General features: G+C 48.7%; 9 protein-coding genes across 9 annotated transcripts; 5 read left to right on the top strand and 4 right to left on the bottom strand.

Annotated features, from left to right (window-relative positions):
* Positions 1 to 974: 974 nt before the first annotated feature.
* FSUBG_3228 (DNA-directed RNA polymerase I II and III subunit RPABC5) lies at positions 975 to 1,375 on the bottom strand (the record flags this gene model as incomplete). The annotated part of the gene is made up of 4 exons (XM_036681086.1): positions 975 to 1,032; positions 1,087 to 1,173; positions 1,223 to 1,284; positions 1,340 to 1,375. 4 exons carry the CDS (start codon positions 1,373 to 1,375, stop codon positions 975 to 977), a joined length of 243 nt encoding a protein of 80 aa, XP_036541189.1.
* A 331-nt stretch (positions 1,376 to 1,706) lies between these two features.
* On the top strand, positions 1,707 to 4,698 carry FSUBG_3227 (small nucleolar ribonucleoprotein; the record flags this gene model as incomplete). Its single annotated transcript, XM_036681085.1, has 3 exons — positions 1,707 to 2,026; positions 2,072 to 2,883; positions 2,939 to 4,698. The coding sequence occupies 3 exons, from the start codon at positions 1,707 to 1,709 to the stop codon at positions 4,696 to 4,698; spliced, it is 2,892 nt and encodes a 963-aa protein (XP_036541188.1).
* A 507-nt stretch (positions 4,699 to 5,205) lies between these two features.
* Positions 5,206 to 6,429, top strand: FSUBG_3226 (flavonol synthase; the record flags this gene model as incomplete). The annotated part of the gene is made up of 2 exons (XM_036681084.1): positions 5,206 to 5,405; positions 5,460 to 6,429. The coding sequence occupies 2 exons, from the start codon at positions 5,206 to 5,208 to the stop codon at positions 6,427 to 6,429; spliced, it is 1,170 nt and encodes a 389-aa protein (XP_036541187.1).
* Positions 6,430 to 6,695: 266 nt separating this feature from the next.
* Positions 6,696 to 7,118, bottom strand: FSUBG_3225 (zinc-binding domain protein; the record flags this gene model as incomplete). The annotated part of the gene is made up of 4 exons (XM_036681083.1): positions 6,696 to 6,768; positions 6,843 to 6,913; positions 6,973 to 7,053; positions 7,110 to 7,118. The coding sequence occupies 4 exons, from the start codon at positions 7,116 to 7,118 to the stop codon at positions 6,696 to 6,698; spliced, it is 234 nt and encodes a 77-aa protein (XP_036541186.1).
* Positions 7,119 to 8,550: 1,432 nt separating this feature from the next.
* FSUBG_3224 (6-hydroxy-D-nicotine oxidase) lies at positions 8,551 to 10,045 on the top strand (the record flags this gene model as incomplete). Its single annotated transcript, XM_036681082.1, has 2 exons — positions 8,551 to 8,673; positions 8,723 to 10,045. The coding sequence occupies 2 exons, from the start codon at positions 8,551 to 8,553 to the stop codon at positions 10,043 to 10,045; spliced, it is 1,446 nt and encodes a 481-aa protein (XP_036541185.1).
* Positions 10,046 to 10,480: 435 nt separating this feature from the next.
* FSUBG_3223 (uncharacterized protein) lies at positions 10,481 to 11,434 on the top strand (the record flags this gene model as incomplete). Its single annotated transcript, XM_036681081.1, has 3 exons — positions 10,481 to 10,592; positions 10,640 to 10,796; positions 10,879 to 11,434. The coding sequence occupies 3 exons, from the start codon at positions 10,481 to 10,483 to the stop codon at positions 11,432 to 11,434; spliced, it is 825 nt and encodes a 274-aa protein (XP_036541184.1).
* Positions 11,435 to 12,067: 633 nt separating this feature from the next.
* FSUBG_3222 (DUF1479 domain protein) lies at positions 12,068 to 13,504 on the top strand (the record flags this gene model as incomplete). The annotated part of the gene is made up of 1 exon (XM_036681080.1): positions 12,068 to 13,504. The coding sequence occupies one exon, from the start codon at positions 12,068 to 12,070 to the stop codon at positions 13,502 to 13,504; it is 1,437 nt and encodes a 478-aa protein (XP_036541183.1).
* A 458-nt stretch (positions 13,505 to 13,962) lies between these two features.
* FSUBG_3221 (endoplasmic reticulum transmembrane) lies at positions 13,963 to 14,787 on the bottom strand (the record flags this gene model as incomplete). Its single annotated transcript, XM_036681079.1, has 4 exons — positions 13,963 to 14,341; positions 14,401 to 14,556; positions 14,612 to 14,697; positions 14,767 to 14,787. The coding sequence occupies 4 exons, from the start codon at positions 14,785 to 14,787 to the stop codon at positions 13,963 to 13,965; spliced, it is 642 nt and encodes a 213-aa protein (XP_036541182.1).
* A 923-nt stretch (positions 14,788 to 15,710) lies between these two features.
* On the bottom strand, positions 15,711 to 19,191 carry FSUBG_3220 (polycomb group MEDEA; the record flags this gene model as incomplete). The annotated part of the gene is made up of 2 exons (XM_036681078.1): positions 15,711 to 18,455; positions 18,508 to 19,191. 2 exons carry the CDS (start codon positions 19,189 to 19,191, stop codon positions 15,711 to 15,713), a joined length of 3,429 nt encoding a protein of 1,142 aa, XP_036541181.1.
* Positions 19,192 to 21,479: the final 2,288 nt, after the last annotated feature.

Here is a 21,479-nt window from a genome sequence, read left to right as displayed (position 1 = left end):
GTTGTCAAGCACTAGGGCAATAAGTTACAGGATCGACAGCATGAGGGTAACCCTGCTATAATAGAACAGGTATAGACCCCAGAGATATGAGAGCTTCAACCAACATCCGGATGTGTTGTCATACTCGTTGGCCTTGCAAGAGACTGTTGGCTCGATGCAATCGCCCACTTCCTTCTGCAAGCACAAGAATTCGAGGACAACCAACACATTTGAGTGAATTTTCGAGATCTTCAAGTGAGGCCAGACCGTAGAGGCAAACAAAAAAAACTCAATTCCAGCACCTTGCTAATCAGGTGAGACCGAGAATATGCGTGCCAGTTTAACTAGCCTCTTCTGGCTTCCTATAGATGTTGGCATGCTGTCCAACAACATGGGCCATCTCCTGATTCCTGCTCGTTGTTCCTCGCCGCAACTTGACATCCACCGCCTTTTGCGCACAGGCCCAAGCAACAAGGATGGGAGTGTTGCAGTTGTAGTCTGAGGATTAAATCCCAGCACTTAATGGCATAATTTCCTGAAGAGGCAAGAGAAGCCTAAGACCTCTATCTTGAGTAGCGAAAAGAAATAGGTTAGTTTAGTATACCTTATCTTAGCAAGCCATTGTTAGGCCGGGTTATTTTAGCACCCTGCTCATGTCAGAAGTTTTCATGCTCTCTAACGAGTGTACAAGGGCCTCCTCCCAGAAGGAAATACATACAGGACAAAGGGCCTACCAAGAACTAACCGTTTCTTTTGGAGGGAAGCATGAGTAAGGTTAGTGGGGAAGGTTCAAGTGAAAACACGGATCAATATCTTGACAGTCTCGAAAGTGTCTGTATAGGACACGGTAGATTATGAGGACCCGTGCTCTCGTGTTTGAAACTGATCAATTCATTGCCTTCCTTGCGCCGTCAAAGTGACATATTTCGGCAAGATTCCCTTAACGCCAAACCATGCACAACCATTCTTTCGCTCCTTCTTTGCCACGACGCTTTCTATGAGTACTGAACGCCGAGGTTCTGCTTCTTCTCGCTTCGTCCATCAGGAGTGTACCTAAAGAGAGTTAGAAATCGCGTATGCAATGATATCTGGATGGTCGTGTCGTACTTGAGAAGCTTCTCGATAAGGTCAACGTGGGTCATGATCATGCGGCGGCAGCAGTATCGCTTCAGACCGAGCTCGTCCATAGCATCGCTACACTCATTAGATTTCCAAACGTATAGAGAAACAGGAGCCAGCTTACCCATCGGTCTTGCGGGGATCTGCGATCAGTTGAAGGTAGCGCTCCCAGAGGTCACCAGTGACCTGCGTTCCAAGTTAGTGATTAGTGTCAGGCGCATATCGCGGCTGAAGATCCTACCTTTCCACAGGAAAAGCAGCGGATGGGAATAATCATTTTGATGTAATATTGTGAGCGCGCGGGTTCGTCGGATGCGTCCAAAAGAATTGCGACAAGAGCAGGAGGCACGTTACAAAGAAAGCTTGCGATAGTTTGGCGTTGTAGTAGGACTATGAAAATAAATTCTAGCTCCGTTATTTTTCCGACGGAGCGCTTATCTTATCAGCAACTTTTTTCGCAAGCGGGACCAAAATTTCTGCGAACCTTTACCCAGTAGAAGCGTATCCAGCAGGACAACTTCGTTACTTCTCTCTCCGTCGACCAGTTGTTAAAAAACCGTCGCAAGCACAAGAAATTGATCTCGTGCAGAGAGAAGAAGGTGGCGAAAATGGCCGGCCACAAGAGCCCCCGAACAAAAAACGACCCGACCAAGAAGCGCAAACGCGATGTGACGGAAAACGATTCGAGAACCAAGAGGCTAAGAGCTGAGCGAAAGGCGAACAAAATCAATGGAATTAAGCTCGAGAACGAAAGCGGCAATGGCGTAGTTGCTGAGGTGAACGGTATCTCTGGAGCTTTGGCAGAGGCTGGAACTCGGGAGATTGAGATTACTCGCCAGTTCGACGATACAGAGGCAGGATGGCGTGTTTCGAAGCCCATGGGTGGCAGGATGCTTGATATCGATCCCGTATTGACAGAAAATGAGCAGTAAGTCTCAATCCATGCTAGCACTGGCCTAGCTAACCTTCATAGATTCCTCATTATTGCATACAACACATCTATCCAGGTGTACTCGGCGGTCGACTCACTCCTTGTCCGACGAATCCCTATCACTACGGCCGAACCCTCCGACGACAAGACTGCAGCAGCCGCGCATATCGTCGCTATGAGACAAGCAAAGCAAAACTCCAATATCGTCTGGGTGGCCACCTCTGATGGCCGCGTCTGTGAAGTCGATTGGACAACCTCCAAGACCCCCGAATTCTTCCAGACCCAATCCAAGACTGCAACTGCCATGGCCCTCGTTACGAAAAAGGTGGCTGGCAGAGTCCAGGAGATCATCTTTGTAGCAGAATCAGATAAACCGGGCCGAATTGAGGTTGTCGCATATCCAGCCTCAACAACGGAGTCTGAGCACAAGGTTCTCTTCGTTATGAAGAAGCCCGGCAATGGCCTGCAGTTGCTCGAGACAAGTGAAGATGGCCATGTGGTTGGCGCCGTCAACGACCGTCTTTTCTTTGGCGTTCCATCACAGCGACAATTCGATAATTTGGCTTCTTTGGATTACGAGATTTATACCTTCGATATTCCCGATTTGGCCAGCGCCCTTGATCTGAGAGTGTATCCAAGACCAGTGACGAGTGGAAAGAAATCGCGACAGGAAGCTGCTGCTCCTGTTCTGGATATCATTGTTGGTGGTGCCCGTGGTTCAATCTACCTCTACCATGACGCGCTTGCTCGAAGCCAGGCGCTTGCAAAGTCAGGATCTGATAAAGAGCCTATTCAAGCGCAAAACTTTCATTGGCACCGTAGAGCGGTGCACGCCCTGAAGTGGTCGCGCGATGGTAAGAAGCTCTACACTGCACATAGAATTTCGAGGATTATACTGACATATCGCAGGTAATTATGTAATTTCAGGAGGTTCTGAGAATTCTCTCGTTCTATGGCAAATGGACACAGGAAAGAAGGATTTTCTTCCCCATCTTTCTGGCAGCGTGGAGAACATCGTAATTTCTGCCAATGGCTCCTCATATGTTGTTCACCTCGACGATAACTCAGTCATGGTCATTTCGACCGCTGAGATGAAGCCTACAGCATACGTCGCTGGCATCCAGTCGGCCGCCATCAACGTCACTACACCCAAGGATCTTCTCGTTCAGCGAACATGGACAACACCTGCGAGCGTCCAGCGACCGATCCCAGCTGCCATTAGCCCTACTGATCAGCCGAGATTACATGTCTGTGTGGGCAATGGCCGGCAGGCTACTATGTCAGGAGGGTTCTCTGCACCTTTGCTTCAGACCTTCGATCTCGAGACTTTCCGAAGCGTCTCCAAGCAGGCTTTGGCTCGCACACAGCCAACAGATGTCAACATTACGAACAAGGGCCACCCTATCGAAGAACCCGTCATTACTCACCTAGCTTTCTCAGCTGACGGAGCGTGGCTTGCTAGTGTTGACACCTGGGAGCCATCACAACGAGATGTAGACAACGTTATCAGCGATGCCAAGGACCAGTTCATTCAGGAGCGACGAGAGGTGTATCTCAAGTTCTGGGAAGCACAAGAAGGTGAGGAGCAGATTGCACTTGTCTCCAGGATTAATGCTCCTCATGCTACAAATCGTAACGAGGCAGTTCTCGACCTAGCCTCGAACCCTGTCTCGACATGCTTCGCAACCATTGGTACCGACGGCAATGTCCGATTGTGGCGGCCCAAGACAAGATCTCAGAATGGTGTTGTAGTGAAGGGGCCTAACGGTCGCGAGGTCTTCACTTGGAGCTGCTCTCAGATTATTGCTGTGGGCGATGGTATTTCTCAAGACAGCGTGATCGACCTCCTCGAGTCTGGTGTTGCTCAAGAGCCCCAAGGAAGCATCGCCTTCTCGGAAGATGGCTCAACTCTCTTCGTTGCTTTCGGAACAGCTGGCTCTGGCGTAATCTACTTGATTGATGCTGCGTCAGGCGATGTGGTTAAGACCCTCGAAGGCCAATGGAAAGGTCAATTGCGATCTATCCGTGCCCTTTCGCCTTTCGTCATCATCCTGTCAGATGAATTGCGCGTTTATGATGTTGTCAGTGATGAGCTACGATATGGTGTTGTGATACCACAGTCCAAGGCCAATACTCTTCTTCAGCTGGCTGTTGATCACACTTCCGGTCACTTTGCCCTAGCTCTGCCAGCTAATGAGGGTTCTCTTATTGCAGTTTTCCAGCCAGAGGATATCGAGCCCCTGTTGGTGCGTAGCACGCCTCAAAGGATCGTCAGCTTGGTTTCTGCTCCTGAGACAAGTGGTTTCATCGCCCTGGATGATGCTGCTCAAGTGTGGGTGGTTGCTGAGGGATCAGACCCTTCATCTCTTGCAACCGTCCAGCCGCTTGAAGACCTCCGCCTCGAGGGCATTGATGTTAATGGCAGCGAGGCTGGCCTCATCGATGAGGATGAGGATATGGCAAGCGATATTGACGATGCCGAGGCCGAGCCTGTGACTGAGCCCGAAGATGTGGAGATGGAAGATGATGACTCTCACCCAAGCGTGATTCAACAACAACATCTGGCAGACATCTTTGACGCTGCACCAGCATTTGCTGCACCTCCGATCGAGGATTTGTTTTATAAGGTTACGGGCCTCCTCGCGACAAAGCCTCTTTCAGCATCATGAGAGGAAGAAATTGGTATATAATAAGGCGTGTTAAAAAAGCTAGAATGTTTTTTTGTTACAAAGGAGCATGTATAAATCAAACTAGGCAGTCATGGTCTAGTCGCATGGGGTCTTGGGCAGTTAGATGATCGCAGCGCCCGGCGTTGAGCAAGTCTAGAATACTAACTAGGTATTCACTCAGTTTGTATATGCATCTGGAGTATGGCCGACATCGGCGTGATTGAAAGGAGAGGCAATCGCCAAAATAGCCCGGCATCTCTCGGGAATCGGTTGCAGATGCGGGGACGGGGCTTGACTTGGAGACGAAGGAGAAGAGGAGAAAAAGGTGTATTCGGGTGGACCAATCGCGCCATGGCACAAGACGGTGATGGGTAATCAGTCAGTTGATCTATTGACTTGGCTACCTATAACAACCTTGGGAGTGAAAGATACCAAGTTATTTATCAACAAGTTACAGCATTAAGTCTTTTTACTACCTCCTTTGCTTGTCCAACTTGGCATATAGAAATGTCGTTCACATCTATTCCAATTCTGGACCTAGCTGCGGCTCAGGATCCTGCTACTAAGCCTCAGTTCCTAAAGGAACTTCGCCATGCATTGATGGAGGTTGGCTTCTTGTATCTCAAGAATGTTGGCATCTCAGATGAGTTGTTTCAAAAGATCATTGAACTTGGAAAGGGTTTCTTTGACATTCCCGAGGAAGAGAAGTGAGTGGCGATGAGTGACATTACCATGATCTGATGGTTCGCTAACTCAATCAGACTCAAGATTGAGATGAAGAATGCGCCCTCTTTCCTAGGCTACTCTCGTCTTTCAGCGGAGATCACAGCTGGCGAGATTGATCATCGTGAACAAATTGATCTCTCAACAGAGCATCCTATCCCTGGGCCCGATGCTCCTCTATATCGTAACCTGTTGGCACCCAATCAATGGCCATCCGAGGACTCGTTGCCCGAGTTCCGCAAAGTGTATACCGACTACATGGAACGCATGGGCAAGATCTCAATTCAGTTTACGTCTCTCATCGCCGAAGCCATTGAACTTCCCAGCGACGCCTTTAACAAGTACTTTGATCAAGATCAGCAACACAAGCTCAAGATTGTCAAGTATCCTGATGCAAAGGAACTCGGCATCGAAGGAAACGTGCAGGGCCAGGGTGTAGGTCCTCACAAAGACAGCATGCTTACAAGCTATCTCCTCCAGGCGACATCGCACAAGGGTCTTCAAGTACAGAACATTCGAGGAGATTGGATCGATTGTCAGCCAATTGCTGGAACCCTTGTCGTTGCTATCGGCCAAGGGTTGGAGGCACTCACACAAGGCGTCTGCGTCTCTACCACACATCGTGTTCTCTCCCCCGCCGCCGGCTCAGGTGCACGCTTCTCCATTCCCTTCTTCCAAGGCGTGCGCATGAGCGCTGAGTTCGAAGACCTGGAGAAAGTTGGCGTTGGTCTTGTGCCAGAGGAAGTAAGGGAGCAGCGTCGCAAGATCGTGGAGCGCAATGGCGGACGTGTTGATGATGTCGAGTTTACTTTCCGAGCTGGCGGTGCTTCAAAGACGCTCGGTGAGGCAACATTGCGAAATCGGGTCAAGAGTCACCCTGATGTTGGAGAGCGCTGGTATCCTGATATTCTGGCTAGCATCCGTGAGGAACAGGCAAAGGCGAAGCAGCAGAAGGGGGCTGCGGCACCAGTCGTAGAAGCGCCCCCAAAGGCTGTAGAGGCTCATTAGGTACCGGTAGTGGATGACAAACACAGAGGAATGGCAAGAATGTGCAAAAAAGAGCCGTGTAAAATTTATATCCATCATGAGTCCCTTGATCTCGTCTCGTCTCGTCTCGTCTCGTCTCGTCTTGTCTCGTCTCCCCATTCTCGTCTAGGCCATCACGCCACAGTACGCCTCGCTTCGCTAAACATTTCACATTTTTCCAGTAGTTTTCTTCTTGACTTTTCTCTTCTCGTACGATACCATCACGTCAACACCTCGTGTGTTACGGCCTATGCGACTTGGACGTTGGGGAAGCAGTCGGCAATGGTCTTGCTGTGCTTGTTCTCGGCATGCTCTTTCAGACTGGAGAGGAAATATTAGTTAGGATGATATGGAGAAGAAACAGAGGAGATCGGTGGGTATTTTGGTGGACATACGCAGGGGCCTTTGTGGTCTTGAGGAACGTAGATTTGCAGATCTGGCACTGAATATCACAAGCCTTCTCGTTCTATTTGGTCATGTTAGCAAAAGATACCAGAAATTCTAGAGTATAGTCTGTAAACTCACCACCTTGAGTTGCGACTTGGCGGTGTTCTTGTCCTTAGCATTGCGCTCGCGCTTCTGTTGAGCCTTGGCACCCTGGGAAACCTTCATGTCAGCACAAGGTGTCGTTAATGATGGCATCTGAATCCTCTTAAGCTTACGTTACCCATATTTGCGATTTGGACTGGTTGTTAGGAAGATGAGAGGGTGTGTTGCGTTACGTAGACTAGGAGAATTCGGTATAGACTTGGCGGTGGTGAAAGTGCAAAAAGGTGTAAGTGAGTGAGTAAGAATTAAGAGGATGGATTGGATTGGATGCGATTATGCAGAAGAAAACCCGTGAAAACGGAAAACGGAGGGGTCACTTTTTTCTCTCTTTTTTTCTTAGCTATCGCCCTTTTCGGACAGGCCGTTATCTACCCGCTCTCAAGGTCTCGACCGTTCCATCCAGGGATTGGCATCAACGGTGATTGACAGAGTCTACACTCTCCCTAGGTATAACAAGGCTTCTGATGTTGGATCAGGGTGCTAAAAATACTTAATCTAAGATCCTCCAAATCTATACTAAATTATATCAAGTTTACCTAAATTTACCCAAGGCTTTTTGTCACTTGGTATAGAGATCCTAAGTTTCATTGCATCCCCTTCACTCTACAGAGCCGAGGCAGAAACTGTATCTATTTATGTTACAGAGTTGGTGTCACCGCCGTCTCAGAGTCATCCAATATGGTCAAATGTCATAAAATACACTTTTACTAAGTTACAGCTGAATACTACATAGCCTCCAAGTGCATAACCACTTTTGGTAGCTCTGAACACCTTGCACCACTCACCCTCAACATCACTGTCAGCGCCCCCTACCAAACCATAACTAACTGGCAAAAGCTTCGAAATGACCCATACGAGCCTCAACTCTCGGTAAGCTAGCTTATTCACTTCCCCGAATCTTGCTGAGTAGTGGGGAATCCTAAGGAGAGCTACTGTGCTGTGCCTTGAGCTAGTGTAGGTTCTCGTCGATCGTATTGAGCTGACCTCTGGCTGGCCTAAGCCCTATCAATTGCGAGAATGCCGCTTAGATAGAAATCAATGTCATGCTTTAGACTACTTGCTTCAGTTCGAGAGTATTGCCTACCTAGCTAGTGCAGCTAAGCAGGGAACTTCTGCTTTGCTGCTGACATTCATGGCAACGAGGATCAGAAGGATCGCCAACAACACATTATATTATGTACAATGTTTCAAATCAGGTTTATCAAATCAAGAAGCTTGAGGCTACAGGCTCTCACCTACATATCCATTGTCCGCCATGTACGACGCCACGTACAGCCAATGGCGCTATACAGCACAGCCTAAACGCCCGTTCTTTCAGCTTCACACCAACAACTCCGCATCCAATTTGATAGCTCGTCTGCCCATCCAAACAGAGTAAGGTATAGAATCCATATTGGTATGCAACGCTATACGCGTAGTTGGTGCTGAGGTGAGACGGCGACTCTTGATGTCGGCCAACCGACCCTGTACAATAGTATATAAGGCTGCTACAAAGCACGATAGAATATGCACAAACATCATTATTGAGAACAATCGCTCTTCCAGTAACCAAATATGACCCAAACCAAGTTCTCGTCTTTGCGCAACAAGCTGGTTCAGGGACGTCTTCTACTTCCTGGAGACGAGGGATTCGAGGAGAGCCTCAAACGATGGAGTCTTACCTGTGTCAAGCCTGCTGTATGTCAAACCGTCATGGCTCCCCAGCTACCAGCTAATCAATTCATAGGCCGCAGTAGCCCAACCCAGAACTGCTGAAGAAGTTAGTGAGGTCGTCAAGTTTGCAACATCCAATGGCATTAAATTCAATGTCAAAGGAGGTGGCCATAGTACCTCGCAAACTTCTTGCGCTCCGTCACCTGAGGGCATGGTCCTGGACCTCTCTCTTATGCGTGATGTCTCGGTGGACACCGAGGCAAACACAGTCTCTTTCGGAGGTGGTTGCTTATGGAAAGACATCGACGAGGCACTATGGCCTAAAGGCCTAGCTACCGTTGGCGGAACTGTCAGCCATACTGGTGTCGGAGGCCTAATCCTGCATGGCGGCTATGGCATCTTGTCTGGTATTCACGGTCTGGCCATCGACGTCTTGCTTTCATGCCAAGTCGTTCTAGCCGATGGAAGCATCGTGACCGCATCCTCCGCCGAGAACGCAGATCTCTTTTGGGCTCTCCGAGGCGCCGGAAGCAGCTTTGGCGTGGTTACCCAATTCACCAGCAAGGTATTCCCACAAGGCGACATCTGGGGCGGTATGGCTTTCCTCCCTCCCACGGCTCTGCCTGCAGTGATCAAGTTTCTGAACCACTGGGGAGAGACAAACGACGGCACGCAAATCTTCCTGACAGGCTACACTTATGCTCCTCCTGGCCCAGATCCCAATGCACCCAGACCCCTCGTTGTCCTGGTTCAAATGGCCCAGGTTGGGCCTAATCCAGAGGAAGAAGGCCAAAAATATTTCGCTCCTATATTAGAGCTCGAGGCATTGATGAAGCAAGTTGGGCCTATGCCATATCCTATGATCAACCAGGGCGCAGATGAGGTCTTTGCAAAGGGCAGCAGATACCTGTTTGGCGGCGCCAACTTCACTCTTCCCATGGAGCTCTCCACCGCTGAATCAATCCGTGATAAATTCACGGAATTTGTAGAGGACACCCCGGGTACCGAGGGCTCTGTTGTCATGATAGAGTGCATTCCTCAGAAAACTATTAAGACGATCCCTGTCGAGTCAACATCCTTCAACTCACGAGGTAACTACTACAATGTTGGTATCAACTACAAGTGGATGGATGAGAGTCTTGATACCAAAATTCGACAGTTCAACCGTGGATTCCAGAAGTCGATCCGCGAGCTTGGATATGACGACAAGGCCTTGTCAGATGGCATTGGTCACTATCTGAACTATGTGAGCACTGACGCCATCTCGGCTGAAGAAGCGTTTGGTTCAAACTCGAAGCGCTTGAGGGGGTTGAAGAAGCAGTATGATCCAAACAATGTCTTTGATAAGCTGTGGAAACTGGTTGGTGAGGTTGAGGATAACAACTGGATTGCCTGAGGGGCTAAAGGTGTATTTTCTATCATTGAATAAACCAATCAAGGCTTCTCACCACAGGTATAGTCTTATATCTGGGGAATGAATTCAACGTTGTCTTTGAAAATAAAATGGTTTTGTAGAATTAATAAGGAGGTGAAGCAAACGGACAAGTGCCTACCTACCTACCTTACCTAAGTTCTCTTGCACGGATATTAGCAGCCACGATCATGCACCGTGCGAATTGAACAGTCTCCTTCCATCGCGTCGCGTCTCTCCAAGACACTTCAACTTCGCATCTTCTCCTCAATTTCTATGCTCGTCTTTCGTAACACTTGACTCTTCTGCCTCAGCCTATCATTGAAAATCGCAAGCTGGAGACAAGGCGTTTTCAAGTCTCTCGTTCCGTTCTTTCTTATAAAAGGAGATCTTATCACTGTGTCAAATTATATCAGCACTATGGCATCCGCTTCAAGCATTACCTCTGCCAACAAAATCAACCTTGAAGAGTTCATGCGAGTTCTCGAGCAATACCCGGCTCTTATTAGAAACGTATCAGATGGAAAAGGTGGTAAGTGAATAAAAAAGACACCAAAGGATGCCACTTCATACGAATAGCGGCTAACCAATATCAACCAATAGCCAAGGGTGGCCAGAGAACGCTGCAAGAACTGGACAATTATCGATACAACGATGCATTGGATGCCTTCAATTCTAGCGCGAAAAGTCGCCCAATGAAGCTAGACGACATCAAGAACCTCGTGGAGTGGAAGTTGTGAGTCCAAGTTCACCCACATGTGCCAGAATCGTACAGCTGCATGAGGTCAAAGCTGGAGCCATTTACTAATGAAGATCAGACGCCATGGGAAATTCAGACCAACTCTTATGAATCTGGTATCATCCAATGATGCAAACGATGCTCAGGAAACTGTAAAGCAAGCTCTTGACGCTTACAAAAAGGATGCCGACATAGAAGCCGCCTTGGGTGTATTGACAAAGCTTCGAGGTATTGGTCCTGCAACTGCATCCTTGCTTTTGGCTGTTCATGATCCGACACGGGTCATCTTCTTTGCCGATGAGGCTTTCTGGTGGCTATGTTGCAATGGGAAGCAGGGCCCTATCAAGTATAACGCCAAAGAGTACCGTATGCTATGCTCCAAAGTCGACGATCTGCGGAACAGACTCGACGTGCAAGCAAGTGACGTGGAGAAAGTGGCCTATGTCTTGATGAAGCAACCGGCTCAACCGGATCAATCCCATGATGTGGCACCACCGAAGGAGGCCAGGCAGATTACAGCGCCCAAGGCAGCGAAGAAGGAGAAGAAGAGGAAGGTTAATTCAAATGCCGAAGTAGAACAGGATGCAAACCATGAACAGCCGCCACTTCGTCGATCCAAACGGGTCAAGATCTAGTGCTTCAGTCGCAGGGGAAAACAAAACGACCCGACTCACGGCCACAAAACCACAAAACTACTCTGCACGGATTTTGCAAAAGTGCAAAGAATGATGCTCACAATTCAATGCCGCCCTTCAAATCGTATGCACACTAGGTCCATGGTTCCAAGCTGTAAGACCAAACGGTTATACATTACAGCTAATCGCTTTGATAACACACCGCAACTCACCATAGGCCATCAAAACGACAGCCTCAGAGGACCGGGTATCCGGCCCGTATAGCGTGTGTATCCGAAGAATACCAAGCTCCCATCCGAAGAAATTCCGCATGACGACAATTCCTCACGATGAAATCAATGACTTAACGCTCAAAGAGGCCGTGGACAGTCACGCGCAGCGTTCAGACACGTTTACGGACCATGTAAACGTGGTTATAAAACGACCATACGCCGCACTGGCACCCAGAATGTCAGGTTCCCCTTCCTCGGAGAAGATGCTTGAGCTATTACCTTTGCTGTTCCAGTAGTGTCCGTCGATTGCCACATTTACTCCAGTATATATATCTGATACAACTGGTGCGGGCGGTCTAGGATAGCTCAATTTTATCTATCATTTCCAATACCCACAATCAACTTCTCAAAAGTTCCCACCATGGCTCCAAAAGGCCACCGGCATGGCCCATCAAGTAGTATGTTTGCTCAGATTACCGAGCCCATACCTCTCCCTACTCGATTTGCCCGAATCAAAAGAGATTTGGTCGAGGGTAAAGAGTCTCAGATCAAAAGTTCCTGGATAAGACTGCTTGTCAAGTTAAACACTGAAATTGATATCATCGCCAAAGCCGGTTCGAGTATCTACCCATCTATCGATTTTAACGATCTCAAAAACTCTTCAGTCGCAGACGACTTTTCTTCAAGACTAAAGGAACGAGGTATCGCTGTCGTTCGGAATGTAGTTCCTCATGATCTGGCTACGAAATGGAAGGCAGATACCGACGCTCACTTAGGGGACCTTCAGGCGCAACGATTGCCCACCCATGATCCGCATCTTTACGGGATTTACTGGTCTCCTGGGCAGATCAAGTCTCGAGCCCATCCGAACATTCTCTATACTCAACGTTTCCTAATGAACCTATGGCACTCGTCTGACCCGGAAGCGCTTGTGAGCCCCAATTTCCCTATCAGCTATGCCGACCGCATGAGGGTCAGGAGACCTGAGGATGAGACATGCTCCCTCAGTGTATATGTTGATGGAGGAAGCGTGGAGCGTTGGGAGCCGGATGGCTATGGTTCAGCAGCGACTTATCAACGCATTTGGGATGGTCGTTGGGAGGACTGGGATCCATGGGAAAGCAGCACTCGACTAAAAGTGACAAGCGATTTATACAATGGGGACGGCTCATGCAGCGTCTTCCGCATGTTTCAGGGCTGGGTCGCTTTAAGTGAAGTTCCTTTTGGCCATGGCACCCTTCTCTTGTGTCCCATGATTCGACTCACAACTGCATATCTTCTTCTGCGCCCCTTTTTCGTGCCTAAAGAATCCTCACCGGCAAGCCCAGACTTTCTTACACCAGGGAACTGGATCCTTGAAGAGCCACCTTCGTCTGTGATTCAAGGTGCATTGCCGTCTTACCCACAGGAGCTCAATGATGCATTACATCCACATCTACAGCTTCATCGGAGCATGATTCCCATACCAAAACTTGACCCTGGTGATTACCTTGTCTGGCATTGCGATACCGTCTACGCCCTTGACCGTCTCCGCCGCCCAGACATCCCCCCTACAACGATCATGTATCTTCCAGCCTGTCCATTAACTCAGACAAATGCCCTATATCTTGCTCATCAGCGCAAAGGTTTTCTGCATGGGGAAGCCGGCCCTGACTTTACCGGAGCCCCTACGGGCGATGTCAATGTAGGAGGAGAGCAGGCTGTTCGAGAGGTTGGTGAGGCAGGCGGTTTAGACGGCATGCGTGCAATGGGGCTATTGCCCTGGGATGAGGATGAAGCTCAAGATGACCTTGAGTATGCAGTATTGGAAATGGCCAATGGTGTATTGTTTCCAGAAAAGTATGATGGGACCTACTGATACACTCGTTTTTCGAACAAGGCAGAATGCAATGCGAATTTCTAAGTTATTTGGTCGGACATATCACATGGAATCGAGAACGGCATGGTATTTGAATAGTGATATAGCAATTTGCATGCGACACCATGGCGATTGTCTGGACGTACACCAAGGCACCCATCATCCAACATCACGATTCTATACGTAAAGAAATTCCTAATACAATCTCAAATGGTCGATCGTCCTGTCCACGTCCGATCGCCAACTTTGCGCCGGTGCTTAACCCAGTAACCGTTATAACGCTATTTTACATCTTGCACTTCATCTAGCTCCAGGTCTGTTGCTGTTTGTATGTGCCCTAACAGGCTCAGACCCAGTCTCTTTCCTTCCGCCCAGACATGTCGACAATAGATCACGTGCCGATGTCCTTGGGTAGGCGGACACCGTTTTCCTTTGGAGCGATATAGAACACGAACGCCTTAGATGCCCTTTCTGGACTCGCCAGTTTTTTGCGTAGCAGCGTACTTGTCGCTAAGCTCATCGTAGCTCTTGTGGAGCTGCTCGCTCTGCTTCTTCAGGGTCTTGAGGTCCTGATCCTTCTGCTCAAGCTCCTTTCGGAGACGGGCAAGCTCACCGGGCTTACCGGCAACAGCAAGCTTCTCGGCCTCCTTGGTATCGCTCTTAGTACCCTCGTAAGCGCGGACCTTGTCCTCCATTCGCATCACCTCGAGGATCATAACGTAGGTGCGGTTAAGGATGAGTGAAAGGAAGAGGGTGAAGCCGCAAAGGTACATATTGCGTTGGGAGTAGAACTTGCGGGCTTGGACTTCGAGGCGCTCGTGACCCATAACGGCAGCACTGTAATTAAGTTAGTGATGTGCCCACGTGCTATACCGTGGTTGCTTGGGGTAACATACCCTCCTCCCTGCTTGGACTGTTCGGAGGCAGCGGCGAGCTCGAGCTGAACGCGGTAGACACGGTTGACACTGTCGATAAAGAGAATTAGGATAAAGACAAAGGTGATCTTCATCCAGTATTGAATCTTCGCGACAACGGGGTTCTCGGAGATGAAGCTGTGTGTTTCGTTAGCCACACGGTAAAGACGCCTCAACTTCATGTTTGACGCACGTGAAGATCTTGCGCTTAACGTTGAAGGGCATGGGGACGATCAGGAGCATGAAAAGCGCCATCTCGAAGACGAGAAGCATAAAGACCTAATTGAAACAGTTAGAAACTCCATTGGCTAGGTGATTGAAGCTCCAATAAAGGCACAAGCAACGCACGAGAGTATAGTAGAGCGTCATTGTGACGGCGGTGACGAGGGGTAGACAAAAAGTGAAATAGAGGAAGATTGAGAAGCTCAAAAGAGAGAGTGAGAGAGAGGTCTAGTCGTAGAGTGCTGGTGTGTTATGAAAAAGGGGGGAAAGCTTCCGGTTGCGATGGTCTTCGTATTTGTATGTAAAGTGAAAAGAGGAAGAATGACAAAGGTGGTCAGTTTGGACCTGAACCTGGCAGAGCTGGGAAAGCTGTCGTGCACCTACCTGGCTTGTTCCTTCCATTCCCACTTTCGAATCGACAACGTCATCGCTTGTGGCTGGAGCCTACTGGACGCTAATGGTGGGATGTGGGGCATCATCACTGAAGCTGCAGGATTTAGTGGCCTAAGTGGCACCGCAGGGAGCAAGAAAACATAGTACTCCGATATAGGATGTCAAAATAAACTGAGCAAAGAGTCTAACAAGTTTAGGCTAGGTTTACCTAAATATTTTCATCGCTCAGTGTCAAGGTCCTGAGCTTTCTTCCCTCCCCTGTGGAGATGTATTTACTGAATTATGAAGACATAACTACCTTACCTATTGAGAGGTGGATATTCTTTCATAAAGCTGTCTTAAAAAGCCAAAACATTGTGAATGAAGAATTGTTTACCGGTCGGTGGAAAGCAGGCTTATGCGTCAGCCCCGGCGGCTTGATTCGCAAGGGGATGCAACAAAACTTAGGACCTCTCTCTATCATAGAGCCTTAGGTAAATTTAGGAACAAGAAACACCAAAGCCAGTTGCGTCTCTAAAGACTCATATATTCTGTAATACTACAACAACTGTCTCCCAACTAATACCAAGCCTTTCACCCAAACCCAGAAATTTCCATCCTAGTTTGTGCAAGACTGCATGTGTGTGATGTCCCCATTATCTTACAATGAAGCCAAACTACCTTGGAAGCCCTCTATATTATTGACTCCCGCCTAACCAGTCTCCGTCATCTCTCAACTTGGCTGTCGGGCGCCGGTTTCTGACACCTCGATCCACGCGCGACCGCACAATCACGTCTTGGTCTTCATCGTCGTCGTCATCGTTGTCCTCCTCTAGTTGGCTCTGGAGCAGCCTGGATTCTTCAGTGCGTTCTTCTGAAAAAGTGATATATTCCATGCTGTCGTTGATTTCCACTGGCTGTGGCCGTTGTAGTGCAGCCGGCACGATGGTGTCTGCAGCCACAATCTGGCGTTCTTCTGGATCCTCTCGATCTTGCGATTCTGAAGCTGAAGGATGCTCCAACATCGGAGCCGAAGTCAGCTTTCGTGGATACTTTCTCGGACGACCACTCCCTGGTCTGGCACCTCCTCTTTTGCCGCGTGTCTTTAGATCTCCTCGCGGTTTGCCATTATGACTCGACGCTGCTCCCTTGCCATCTTGTCGCGCTCGTTTTCGCAGTCTTGCTGCTGAATTTCCAAAATCCGAATCTCCATCTGAAGGTGTTTCCATGATAGAGGCATCGGTTCCAGTCGGGTGATACTCTTCTTCTTCTGAGTCCTCCTCAAATGGGCCCTTCTTACGCTTACGGAGAGGCTTTGGAGCGAAACCAAGCGTATCCGCCATCATATCGTCTTCATCGAGAGCTGCTTGAGTACGCTTCTTTCCCTTTCCGGGCTTCTTCTTATCCGTTTTTGGATTCTTCCTTGCGACCCCTTCTCCGTTGGGCCGTCGCGATCGTTTTTTACCCTGGTCAGACTTCCCTCCCACCTTATGGTCGAGCAGCTTCTTTGTCAGGTTGGGGAAGTTTTCACCATAATTGAAGAACAATTCCTCTCCAGCTTTGATGTCACGCATGGCTGTAAACTTGATGCGGTATTCGCCATTGACGTAAAGGATTCGTGGTGTAATGTTGCATCCGCGCTTGTCGCTTTCTGATGCGTGGTTGATGTAGCGACTCAAATTACCATATGTCGCAGCGTCCACCCAAATACCTTCGTTGTCTAGCAGAGTAAAGACGTACGAAATGTTTGATTCTTCGTCGAACACGTCGCCACGTCTGGCTTCTCGTCGCACTCCTTCGTCGTGGGTGATCAGTTCACCTACATATTCGATGATGAAATCGTCCTGTGAAATATCCTCGATAGTGAATAACCCATACCCGACTCCCTCAAGTTGACTCTCCCCCAGAGCGAGGCTCTTCGCCTGGCCCCGCTGCAGCGAGCAGTTTTGACAGCCGGTAGAATGAAGAACTTCATCATCAGCATTTTCAGGATCGGCTCTCTCAACCACCCCACATCGACCACAAACATCTGGATCGCATTCGCGGTTCAGCTGCACACAGATACATGGCCTTTCCTTTCCTTTTGAGAGGCAAGTTTTGCCTTGCGAGTGGCAGGCACAGCCTGTGAATTTGTATGCGCAGTTTTCCACCGTACAGCCGCAGAACTTCTCGCAGAGTACACCATGCTGAACGCAAATACAACTTTCCGAGGTACAAGGCCCTTCATGATTACAAGGTTCGGAGAGTTCGCGTTTTTGATGTTCGTGGGTTTTGGTATGGGATTCCCAGTCGCCGATGAGAGTCTTTTTGAAACGATCATACCAGTTGACCGTCCGAATTTGAAATTTGTTAGCTGGCTCTACTGGAGGCATGGACACATTCAGCTTTTGATATTCATTAAATACGTCGCTGCAATCCCGGTCAAGGAGCTGGGCAACCAAGCAGAAGGGATCTTTCGTGACCTTGCTGCGGTCGGCGGTCGCAACCGTAGATCGTAGGATAAAATGATCCTCTTCATCCCAGAGCCTCTGGATTGAGGCCGCAACAGGCCGGGGCGAGCTTCGATAGCAGTTACGTTTGCAGAGTGGGGATAAGGGGCCGTTGCCATTAACCTTATCAGCTGCACTGTAGGGGAGGCGACGTCGCCGCTTCAGAGTATCCGAAAGACGAGGAAGAATCGAAAGGGTGCGCTTGCAATTCTGGGCATCGTACTCGCCGTGCTCACAGGAATGACTGAAGCAGATAAGGCAACCAAGAATTGAATAAGTTCCCAGCCAATACTCGACAGCATCATGCTCGTTTTCGTGCTGTGTACTGGAGCCATCCTTGGCTGTGGGCTTGGTTTCCATGATGCTGTCGACTGACTCATCCAAAAGCAAGACATCGCGGAGCTCAATCTGCTTGGTTGGGGGTTGGTCCTGGTGAAAGACAAGGCGGAATGCCTCCGTGAACAGGTAGGCGGCTTTGTTTGCCTCGGGTGGTGTGGTGGACTCGGCAGGGCGATGTGAGTTGAGAATGTCTGATTTTTGTCGGGGCGTGATCGCGTCGTCCGGTTCTTGACTTGCCATGAAGCGAATAAGAGCTGACCTGTTACAGCCAGGTATTGAGAGCTTGTCGAGCCAGGTGCCGAGATATAACAAGACAGTCGATGCAAATTCGGAGCGCACTGCTATGCGCACTTTCTCCTCGCGACTCATGGGCTTGAAACCAGATTTACGGTCAATATCCTCCAATTCTTGCAACCAAACATTATATTTGTACTCCTCCGAGGTCTCAAGATCCCTCAAGTGGGGTACAAAGGTTAGCATTGTGTTGGGAGTAAGAATATTCTTTTTGATTTCCACGTGATGAAAGCGGTATCTGGGAACACGCTCTTCATCTGTCTGGATGCGTACGATGCTGTAGTGATCCTCACGTTTGTTGTTCTTAAGCTTCGTGTGTTCCTGTTGAGAATATTAGCAAAATTCTCTTGGACTCATTTGGGACCCAAGGTACTTTGGATTTGATTCTCATCGTTTCTCCCTTCTTGGACGGGACAGGTTTGTTGATAAGTCCGGCGAAGAGGCTTTTGCCTGTCATAACACGACGTTCATTAGGCTTGGTGGACTCGATGATATAAGAGGTCATGCGACTATGTCCATCCTTGATATCTTGGCGAAACTGTGTCAGCTTCTCGACCACAGCAGCGACATCCCATTCCTGCTTTTTAGGCGTTTGATATTTAGGAGATGCTGGTTTACTCTGTTGCGTTGAGTTTGAATCGTCTTTTTCAGGCGTGGGCGTCACCTGACGAGATGCCAAGTTGGAGGCTGTAACACTAGACAGCTTTGCCATACTTTGGACGTCATCAGAATTAGCCGTTATCGTGGTCACCTTCTGGCTCAGTTTGAGTACTGAAGATGCTGGGCGTGGCGGCTCAGCAGAGGCGGAGGGTTGTTTGTCCTGGGTGGCAGCGATAGAGCTTGTAGATCTATTCAACCTGGGCGGGCTGACGGGCGCGTTAGTTGATGATGGGCGCTCAGTTGCAATAGAAAAATTGGGGGTGAAGCGCGCTGTAGTAGTGTTGTTGCGGTTCAGAGGCCCCAGAGGATGTGGTTCGTAGTCTGAATCACTGTCTCCTGTCAAGTCGATGGTGTCAGGTTTTCCTGCGACGATGGCGACGAGATGATGAGAGGCCATGGTTGCGGCTGATGACTTTGCCTCAAACTCTAAGGCAAGGTACAACTGCCCGTACTGTTAAGGAAGGCGAACTGCCAAAGGTTTTTACCAGAATTGCCCCTCTCTATAAGTAGCCAGCAACTGCTACCATCCTGCACAAGAGGAGTCGCTGATGGACACCAAAAAAAGGGGGAAGAGAAAGGAAGATAAGGTAGTAGGTGAGGACTGCAATTCGTGCTGATGTTGCTGTGGAGAGCACCTTTGTAGGTAATAAATGAGACGGGAGAGGGAAACACGGGGTTGTCGACCCAGCCAGAGACGCGTGTGGACAGATTAATAAAGGTGAAAAATCGGCAGAAAATAGGAGCGAAATGCGCCGAAGAGGTCGAGGAAACCAAACAAACTGAAATACCAGACAGCAAGATAAAGGTATTATATACGACGGGTTTGTACAACAGATACGAGTGCCCTCGATTGTCGGGTTGTTGTCTCTCGAAACCCAAACCCAGAGAGATGAATAATTAGTTGAATGGGTGAATGAGTGTCAATTGCACGCGTTGAGGAGTCTACAGGGGGCATTGACAGGGGGTCGCGTTCATTAATCCGGCTTAGTGTGGCTGGATTGGACATTACCTTGAGGCTTAAGGTAAGGTGGAGGGCGATTTAATATGCTTGTTCCCTCCATGAAAGCGAACCGTCTGTCATGGCACTGTTTTGTTATAATTGCAGATTCCATCCTTTTCACATATTAGTTTGATAGTATCACATTCTATCATAGTCCTGGATAATGTATCAAGGCTCTTCAAGCATAGTCTATCATAGAAGCCGGATATGCTGTGCCCTACCTAAACAGAGCAATCATGGAGCATCCAAACTGAGAAAGCTCATGGATAACATCATACAAAATCAAATTGTCTGTAGAGATGAATAATTTAATTTTACGGGCTAATTCCTTTACTTATCTCTTTTCCAGAGTTTTGATATATATTAAAGTATATAGGCCACCTCACATAAGGATCCCTATAATAGCGGAGAGGCAAGAAAACTTAAGACCCTTATCCTAAGTAATAAAGATTCAAATGATTTTCTAAACTTAGGGAAGTCTTTGTCAAATTTATTTTAATATCCTCTTCTTAAGTCTTGTATTTTCTTGCTCCCTGAGTAACAGGTAGTCAGTCAGGTTTGTGATCATCGGAATGGCCGGATGCTAAACTGCGATCGAACTGGTCACCAAGAACCGAGCAAAAGTCGACGTAATTAAGGTATAGGTAGTTTAACAACATATGCTTGGCACTTTATTGAAACTTTTAATAGCCAATTACATCCAATCTTTCTGTATCCTATTCAATCCAATACAAATGCCAGGCTTGATATCATTCACACTGCGCAGCCTCGTCGGATCAGTCCATACTGCTTCGAGAAAGCGCTCTCAACTTCGGAAAAGACCCTGTTTCACGAAACGACTGACATCAAGATCGGAACTAACCCAACCACAACATGTGAAAAGGGCACTTGCGGTAATTCGATTTCTGGGCTGCCTCAATTGCCCCTTGTCTCCTTTATCTTTCGGGCTGGAGACTGCCGGAGGATCGCTCAGTTTTAGAGCCCGTTCGCCCACCCACTGACCTCCAAAGGACCCCAAACTTGTGCCTCGATATCGTCATATTTCATCTTAGACACTCACTAGCGTTGCGCTGGATTCGACCGAAGCTTGGTGGTCGTGAACCGCATCCGGGATGGGCAGTCTAGCAGTCCAGCTCTTGGGGGGCCTGGGGGGGTCTCTCCGGATGCACAGGTGAGGATCCTTGGCGGAGGCCCGTAGAATGCAAGACGTAGACCTGAGACACGCTTGACGTAAGTAGCAGTACCTCGAGTAATGCTGCCATCACCAGGGGCTGCAATGTAGACATACACTAAATGTTAGCGCCCGTCTGTATCGAAGACCTCACTCACTCGTTCTTGTCCAAGTGGAGTCTTGATGACGTCGCTCTCAGCTCCCGCATCAAAAAAGGTGACGATCTTGGTTCTCCGCAGCAACAAACACCACCAGAGCCCAAGCCCAAGCCTTGCCCTGTTTCTGGCCTCCATCATATAACGTTCCCAGTAGCCCGGCCACGATCTTCTTCTTCGTGTTTTCTCCGACATCTTATCCTTGCTTGATTCTCAGCTCTGCAGCTGTGATCTCCGTCTCCGTCCCTCTAATCCCCACCTGATATTATTTATTCCCTGCCTTTCCTTGGCTGGACCCTTTTCTTGTCATCCATACTCAACTCCACCGCTCGTCGCATTCATAAACAACAGCATTCATC

This window comes from Fusarium subglutinans (assembly GCF_013396075.1).
Source record: "Fusarium subglutinans strain NRRL 66333 chromosome Unknown NRRL66333_c0000028, whole genome shotgun sequence".
Classification (NCBI taxonomy): Eukaryota; Fungi; Ascomycota; class Sordariomycetes; order Hypocreales; family Nectriaceae; genus Fusarium; species Fusarium subglutinans.
This window is presented reverse-complemented; position numbering and strand designations above follow the sequence as displayed.